Here is a 9,210-nt window from a genome sequence, read left to right as displayed (position 1 = left end):
AAATCTTTTAATTTTACAATTGGTATCAAAATAAAATCATTCTCCATCGGACTAACTGTCGGAAGAAGCACGAGTCAGAGTATCTAAAATCTTTTGATCTTATAGCTATATCTTGTGTTAGTGTTGTATTCATTTTATTCCCATTTTATATATACTCTAAACATAATTAATTAAATACACAGAGCACTCCTGCTACAATTTTTTTTTTTTTACAAGAAATCCAATTTAGCTAGGCTTGCCATCTATTCTTCCCCTCTCTGACTAAGCCTTCATAATCCAATAATAATATCTACAGACATTATAAAGTTCTCTATATTATAATGCCAAAAATAGTTTAAATTATTTGTTTTTTACCTACACAGTAGAAGTTATTTTCTAATCTATTGAAATATTCTCTTTGCAAATGCTTTCACAATTATTGGCTTTCATTCTTAAAAAAATTTGAAAATGGACCATATGGTGCATTCTTATCTACTAGAACCCTTATAACTAATTGAGAAAATCATTAAGAAACAAATTCTCGAATAAGTTGTTAGTGTTCAAAACCCCGGCACTTAGACATAATCACGACGAAAGCTTAGCTTAGATTCAAACAAGTGATAGGAATTAATAAAGTTACTATAAGAGGTAAGAGCAGTACTTTTATTTGAAAATTATATCGTCTTATAGTGAATGACAAAGCAAGTTGTGATGACTGTGATTCAATCATAAAATTATATCCTATATTAAAAAACTAAAAATAACTTCAACTATTGTGATAATAGTTGTACTATTTACAAAGATAGACTTCTACTGTTTGCAATTGCACAATAACATCACAATATGTCACAAAGGCTTGCGACAAATAATTTTGTCATAATATTCCACTAAAAATATTTATGGTGGAAAAGAAATAGTTTTGTCATAAAATTATATTGCCATTGAATTATCAATTATTGTTATTACGTTGTTTCCGTTGATATTAGTCATTTAGTCCCACTCTACATTGACACGCTTATGTGATCCCATCCCAATCTAGCCAAGCCAGTCCGAGCTGCCGAGTTAGTCTGAGTTGCCACTGATCTGAACAGAAGTCACTGTTGGCCGAACCCACCAATCTAGTCGTGCTTAACAAGCTACAAGTAGATATGGATCACTTTCTCATGTTCTGCTCCCTACTTTTCCATGATCTCCATTGATTTTTCTATTCTCTCATGTTTATAAATATTCAAGTAAATGCTTTGGGGAAAGAGTTCCGTCAATCTCTCTTTGTTGAGACATTCTCTCCTTTCATTTTAGTATTTTGGCAACTTAAGCATCGAAGATGCCTCGCTAAGACAACTCCCAGCGACTCTTTAATGCATGTTAATATATGCAGGTTCGGCTCTATCAGAAAAGAAAATCTCGTCAATAATTTTGAATGAGAGGAGAGATTTGTGTCGCATGGATTGTCATTATATTCATGATGTCACAAAGTCATTGCGTATTTGTGATGGCTATTATCTGTCATAAGACTTATACTTTGGATGTTTTTATTTTTTTTCCCCTTCACTACAAAATTAGAGGATATTATATGCATCAACTTTGATATCATCCTCATTATGAGTTTAGATTTAGAATCGAAGTCTCCATGTGATGATGAGTTGATTAGAGAGTGATAGATGTTAAATATGTGAATAGAGAAGAAGTGAAAGAAGAGAGAAATTTCATTGTTAATGAAATTTTAGTTCTATATTAGGAGTTTCAAGACTTGTTGATTAGTTTACATTGATTCACATATATTGAAAATGTGAATAAATACATGGGAGAAGTTCTTTCTTACGTGTGGATACATAGCATGTGCGGATACAACTTGTGTATGTCAAATACCAGATCGATTGAGATAAAATTCATCCAAATGAAATTGTTTGGATAGTGATTTGAAATTGAATTATCATTTTTTGTTATCTCATAAATCCATGGCCCCCAATTTGTTTGTATATCTCTTTACATACGATTGTGACGTGGAACGCTGGGCGGGTGGGTACCACCCTGATTGACTCGGGGCCCGCCGCGTTATCCATTGCTAGCTTGGCCTAGGACGTGGCATGCCGCCTACCAGGAGATCCGGTTTCTTGGCGGAGGAACATTCTCCCAGCTCGTCACTTCATCGATAGATATTAATTACCAAATCTAGCGTGAGCGAGTGAACGGCAGACTGCCAGGTCCAGTGGTCCCCTGTCCCCCGCCATCAATTCAATTATAGCAAATCCGACAAGATCAGAAAGCTACAAAGCGACGTAATCCAAATTCGAAGGAAGAAGCTAAGTGCCCCACGGAGTTTGGAGCAGTGGGGACGTAGGGTTGTTTTAATAGATTTTGAGAGTAATTAATATCTGACATATCTTGTCAGATATGAAGAAGATCACTGTGTTAAAATAAATGCCAATTTATCAAATATAGTCAAAAACTACCTTAAGCTTTATTCATATCTATTAAACACACAAAAATTGTTTTTTTCCCCCATTTTGCCCGATATTTAAAAAAGTTTACATTTTGTTGGCAAAAATCAAAAATCTCCCGCACAAATCTTGACCTAGGGGCAACATGTGATATTGTGAATTATGATGGGAAAAATAAAAAAAGTAACTATGAATAATAAACACCAGTGGAGACGATCATCGGCAAGCTCGGCTCTGTATTTCCCATGGCAATGGCGTCTTCTTCCACGCCCCGTTCTCGTCTCTCTGCACTCATGGAAAGAACGAGCCAATGGTATTAACTACTATTTTCAATTAATCCTGCACGTTTACTTCTGTTAATCATATTGAAATCCAGGATCTTTTCCCAAGATCTTCCAAGCGACGTCGTCGTTCAGGTCGGAAAGGTTGACTTTCAGCTCCACAAGGTATTTTGCGACGATTTCTCTGTCTTTTTTTTTTCCCCAGAATTTGTGTATTGATGAGCTTGGCATGTGTGATAATATTGGATTCAGTTCATGCTGGTGGCGAAGAGCGGTTTGATCCGGCGGAAGGTGATTGAATCGAAGAGGGCAGACCTCGGCCGCCGCATAGATCTGTCCGAGGTGCCTGGCGGCGCGGCGGCGTTTGAGAAGGCTGCAATGTTTTGCTACGGGGTCAGCTTCGAGATATCTGTCAACAGCGTGGCGGCGGTGCGGTGCGCCGCCGAGTACTTGCAGATGACGGAAGACTACTGCCGCGGCAACTTGGTGCAGAGGACGGAGGAGTTCATCAACCAAATCGCGCTCAAGACGCTGCCCGGCGCCGTTGCCTTGCTGCGCTCCTGCGACGACGCCCCTGATCTCCTTCGCCCCGTCGAACACGTTCGGATCGTGCAGCGCTCCGTCGATGTTATCAGCTTGAAGGCGTGCAACGAGGCTAACTTTCCAACACGCTCGCCGGCGGACTGGTGGGCCGCTGAGCTCGCGTTGCTCTTTCCCACCTCGTTCAAGAAGATACTCACCGGTATGACATCCCGCCGAGCCGCTCCCAAGTCCCTCGCCGTCGCCATCGTGACGTACGCTGAGAAATCCCTACCCAACCTCCTGCTTTCCGAAGGCGCCGCCCGGCCGTTCGTCACCGGCAGCGATGCTGCCCGCGCCCGCCAGCGCTGCCTCCTTGATTCCCTCGTCTCCATCCTCCCACCGGACCGTGACGCCCCCCTCCCGGTCGGCTTCGTCTACCGCCTGCTCCGGGCGGCGGTATTCCTCGGTGCTTCGGAGGCATGCCGGCGGGAGCTCGAGCGGCGAGCCTCTGCCTCCCTCGACCAGGCGGCCGTAGCCAACCTCCTCACGATCAGTCTGGACTACTCCGGCGAGCGCGTCGTGGATCTCGACAGCGCTAGGAGGATCGTGGCCAGTTTCGCGGAGAGAGAGGCGAGCGCCGCCGCCGGGGGTGGCGTTCTCTATGGCTCTGGTTTCAAAGGCGTATGCTCCTCGCCGGCGGTGCAAAAGGCGGCGCGAACGGTGGACAGCTTCCTGGGGGAGATAGCCACGGACAAGGAGCTGTCGGTATCCAAGTTCACTGGCATCGCCGGGGCTCTCCCCAAGTCGGCCCGACGCTTCGACGACGACCTATACCGCGCCGTCGACATCTATCTCAAGGTTCAGATTCCCAACTCCATGGCTTTCAAATCAACCATATATGTGCCTCAGTAGAACGATCGAACTCGTCCTTAACAATATGGATACAAATGCAGGCCCATCCTTCTCTGGATGAGATCGAGAGGGAGAAAGTGTGCAGCGTGATGGATCCACTGAAGTTGTCATACGAAGCCCGACTACATGCATCTCAGAACAGGCGACTGCCGCTTCAAATTGTGCTCCACGCGTTGTACTACGACCAACTGCAGCTTCAGGGTGGGGAGGAGGCAAGGATGCCGGCGTGGGGACGAGACCAAGGGCTGACGGCCGACGACATGTTACTGATCAGAGAGAATGAGAATCTGCGGTTGGAGCTTGCGAGGATGAAGATATACGTTTCGCAGATTCAGCAACAAGGGATGAGCGGCCTGAAAATGGAGAGCAAGAACTCATTCTTCTCCTCGGTTTCACGAACTCTCGGAAAGCTCAATCCCTTTAAGCAAGTTGGTTCGAAAGATACTTCCAGCATCGAGAACAGAGAGGTAATTGGAATGGAGATGATGGCGAAGCCGAGGAGGAGGAGAAGGTTCTCCATAGCTTGATTCTAGCTAGTGTGATTTTAACAAGACTACGATATATGCTTAATCAGATATATCCATGGTATTAATATATTTGTTCCTGCTGAAATTATATATTGTTAGTTAGTATTTTAGTTAGTTAATCAAATGTGTTTTAATTAAGAATCTGTAATAATGACCTCTAAACATGTCCACGATCAGTAAGTATCCTCTGATATCTGGGGAGTATTGGTTGTTGGTTCGAGGGATGTTTTTCAGATGAGCCTCAAATTCAAACTGCACAAGGCAAATTAATTAGCAGCTTCTGGTTGTCATACTAATAGGGGAATCTTTATCCGCATATAAAGACGAACTATTCGCAAAACAAACAAAGAGGAACCAGTGACTGTTCAAAAAGGGATTCACTTATATATAGGAATGAAACATTAGAAAGAGGGCTTTACAAAAGGAGGCTAGATCTGTCTTTAACCTTGTGCCAAAGAAAGCAAATGATTGTTTCTCTTGCTGGAGGAGAAGACGACAATTTTTTTATTGTTGCAAGCAAATAGGAGAATGAAAGCCTTATTTTATATGGCTCCAATAGGTTTCCTGTTTGTAACTTTTAGATATGGGACTAAAGCTGTCGGAATCCAACGATTTGCATTTACGAGCTGGCTCTTGAAACCCAATGAATTAGGGGGTGTATTCAATGTTGAACTTTTAATTATTTTGAATGACTTTTGTGAATTTTAAAAGTCTAGGTGTATTCAATCTAGACTTTTATAAATTCTATAGAAATCTAATGGTATCCAAATTAGTTTTTTATAGAGTTTTAAAAAGTCATGTTCAAACTCTATTTTTTAAAACTCTATGAAAATCTTTTGGTATCCAAAATTTTAATAGGTTTTAATGGATTCTTTTAAAATTCCTTAGATATAAATTTTAACCAATGAGAGCTCTCCAAAATACTTGGTATAAGTTTAAATATAAAATAAAAAATCTTCTCCTCACTCTTGAGATTTCTATAGACTTCAAATCATTTTAATTTTTTACGAATAAGTCCTTTCTCTTGTCGCTCCTCGATTTTGATTATTTCTTTGAGCCCCGTCCAGAGCCTACCAATACAATAGTACACAGTCCAACTTGATGCATATTCAACCAAGAATCTTCACCACTTTGATCAAATTTAATACTGTTCTCGATGTTATTCCTTCACCACCTTGATTACGTCGACGGTCTACCATAGAGATTACTTTAGGGGTGTGTTAACCTCTGTTATAAAATTAACTATACATGTGTTTTTTTAACATTATTATTATTTATTTATTTTAATTTTATTCTTTTCTTTATTTTTTTTTGTTTGTAAGGTTTACGTTTTTTTTTAATTTACGTTTTTTTTTAGTTTAGGTTTTTTTAAAAAGATTTTTACTTTACATTTTTTTAGTTTATGCTTTTTTTTAAAATTTTTACGTTTTTTACTTTACGTTTTTTGTAGTTTAAGTTTTTTTTTAAAGTTTATATTTTTTTTTCTTTACATTATTTTAAAGTTTACGATTTTTTTAGTTTACTTTTTTTAGTTTATGATTTTTTAATTACCCTTTTTTAATTTTTCTTTAATTTTTTTTAAAATAAAATTTTTATTATAAAAAGTTTGGCTTGTGCCGAATTGCATAATTTTCTTCACAAGGAGTGTCGTTCTGATGAATTTCTAGTTGAACCAGATAATGAAGTTTCATCATCCTTACCAGAACAAGTTCATGGTATCGATTGCTTTGATCAATTATCTGATACTCAAGAACAACAACGAGCAAATGCCAATGCATGGAGAGATATAATAGTGAATCGAATTTGGAGCGATGTTTATCATATTGGCAATAACGAAACGAATTTTTCTTTCTCATAAATCCACAAGTTTCCATGAAAACGTTTATAAATGTCTGTAAAAGTCTTGCAAAAAAATCTATAGAACTCCATAGAATTCTTTTCACAACTACGCGAGATTCTATATAAGTTAATAAAAATCAATCAACTCCACAAAAGTCTATCATTAAAAAAAAGTCAATGAAAATCATTCAATCTCTTGATTGAATACACCCCCCTTAGATTAGCTAGCTAGCCATTGAAACTGCCTGTCTTGTTCCTTCTAACCGTTAGTCTTCAACACTCTCCCTGCGAGTAGATGTCTATGGAGCCTAACTTAACAAGAATGTCTTGCATGTGACTAGCCGTAGTTCCTTTTGGTAAAAACATGATTGAGTTGCTCATGACTCTTGCCATGAGGGGCGACTATGATTTTATCTTCAACTTTCTGATGAATGAAGTGACAATCAACTTGAACTTCTATACAGATAATCTCACTAGTTGTTATTGTGAAACCTTAGATTGCTTCTTACTCTTCCCGGATACTAGATTCTCTCCAACGAACCTATTTATCCTATAGTTGATTTCCTATCCCTTGAGCTAGCCTCCTACCCAATTAGCGTTGCAATATCCCACAATCTTAAAGTTTTGATTATTTACCATGCAGATTCCTCTTCTTGGAGACCTCTTACACTACAAAGAAAAAAAAAAAATCTTGGAATACTAACGGATTTACCTACATAATTAAATTTCGTCGGAGGTCTCCAATGGAAATAATCTTCTGTCAAAGATTACGATGGAAATAATCTTCTGTTAGAAACTACCGACAGAAGATGATTTCCATCGGGACAACTTCAAACCGACTACCATTTTTTGGAGGATACCGACGGAAATGCAATTTCGTTGAAAAATAGATTTCCGACGGATTGTTGTTTTCGTCAGAAAGGAAAAATCCATCGACGAAATACCCTTCTGTTGGAAGAGTGGTTACTGATGGATTGTTACTATCATCGGTAACCCTCGGCAAACCCTAATTTCCCACGAGGTCACCAACAAAAATTATATTCTATCGGAAATCACAGACAATTTCAATTCTGTCGGTGATCCTTGGTGAAAATCTAGGGCACAACCCCTATTTTCACTCACGCACGCATCTTCCCTCCCGAGTTTTTCCGTTTCTCTAGCCCCGCTAGCGATCTCTGGTAAGATTTGTCTGCCCCAATCTCTCCTTCTTCCCCAATCTTTGGTGTGTTAACGACTTTATCGGCTGCAAGCACGCTGTTTGTTTCTTTGTCAGCCGCCAGCCATGGCTTTGCCAGCATGCGACTGCGACTGGTGACTTGGCCGATATGCAAAACGCGGCCGGTTGTTTGATTGGCCCGTAGAACACGATCGACTGGCAGACTCGATCGGTCGTTGGCGGCTGGCGCCTTGGTCGGCCGACAGAACATGGCTGGCAGTGTGGCTGACCGCCAAAAAGCGATCGGCGGCTTGGATGGCTGCCAACTCACGCCGGCTAGTTTGGTCGATCACCGCTTGGACAGTGGCCAGCTGTTGGTCGCGGCTAGCAGCTTGGTGGCCATTGCGTGCGTGGCCGACCTCTGCCTGTGTGGCTTGACCAATCGCGGCTTTCCTAGCTTTCTATTCTTTGTGATTAATTTTAGCTAATTTTTTTTTGTTTTGTTTTGTAGGGTATTGTTTTTGCTGCTCTTCTCTGACTATACTACTCATTCTCAGGTATAATTATATGATATAGTTATTTTATTATTTTAGTATTGGTATATTTATATCTAAAATAATTTTAGACCTTATTATCTTTGGTTGGAACATGAAAGAAAGTATAGTTTTTTATTTTGTGAATTCATATACTTTATAACAATTTGTATAAAATTGTATTCTCATTAGGTGACAATATCTATGAACAAAGCTTGGATGCACAATCGATTAGAAAATGGATTTACTAGAGATGATTTTATTGCTGAAGTTGAACAATTCATGAACTTTGTTAAGAATCATCTAGAATGTATAAATGACGCCGAGTTATGGTATCTGTGTAATCATTCCAAATATAGAAATAAAGCCTTTTGTGATAAGGATATTGTGAAAGTACATATATGTAACGACTCACCTCCTACTGACTAGGCTGTGAGGCCGATCGCTACATTATGCTGTGCTAAATTACTATTGCGGAAATCTGGATTGATTAAAATTTTACTAAACTGATTACTGTAAAATCTGAACTTAACATTCTAGGTGTACCTAGGAGTTGTACACATGCTAGGGAAGATAATCTATGCCTCTCGGATGTCCTGCTAACTGTAATCAGGCATTTCAATCGATCCATGAATCGATTGGGCTGTCGGATCGATCCAGTGATCGATCCAGCTTGATACCGGCACGGAGAAAACCCTGGATCGGTCGGCTAGCCGATCCACAAACCATCTCGCTTCTGTACGCGGCTGGATCGGTCTACCGACCGATCCAGGAGTACACTGATCGATCGGTAGACCGATCCAGTGGCTCACTGATCGGTTGACTGACCGATCAGTGAGCTTTGTACTTCTCTGTTCGCATCTGGATCGGTCGGCTGACCGATCCATAACAGGCGCTAACTCTCTGTTCGCGACTAGATCGGTCAGCTGACCGATCCATGGCACAACCCAACTCTGATCGATCTGTAGATCGATCTGAGTTTCTGATTTCGAACTAGAACCCCTGATTTCAGCACTAATT

General features: G+C 40.3%; 1 protein-coding gene across 1 annotated transcript; it reads left to right on the top strand.

The window, feature by feature from the left end:
• The first annotated feature begins 2,665 nt into the window (after nucleotides 1-2,665).
• On the top strand, nucleotides 2,666-4,681 carry LOC122004065 (root phototropism protein 2-like). Its single transcript, XM_042559005.1, has 4 exons — nucleotides 2,666-2,733; nucleotides 2,797-2,866; nucleotides 2,954-4,081; nucleotides 4,177-4,681. The coding sequence occupies exons 1-4, from the start codon at nucleotides 2,666-2,668 to the stop codon at nucleotides 4,660-4,662; spliced, it is 1,752 nt and encodes a 583-aa protein (XP_042414939.1). The 3' UTR covers nucleotides 4,663-4,681.
• The last annotated feature ends 4,529 nt before the right edge of the window (nucleotides 4,682-9,210 follow it).

This window comes from Zingiber officinale, chromosome 7B (assembly GCF_018446385.1).
Source record: "Zingiber officinale cultivar Zhangliang chromosome 7B, Zo_v1.1, whole genome shotgun sequence".
Lineage (NCBI taxonomy): Eukaryota > Viridiplantae > Streptophyta > Magnoliopsida > Zingiberales > Zingiberaceae > Zingiber > Zingiber officinale.
Note: the sequence above shows the minus strand (reverse complement) of the source record. Positions and strands in the feature narration are given on the sequence as shown.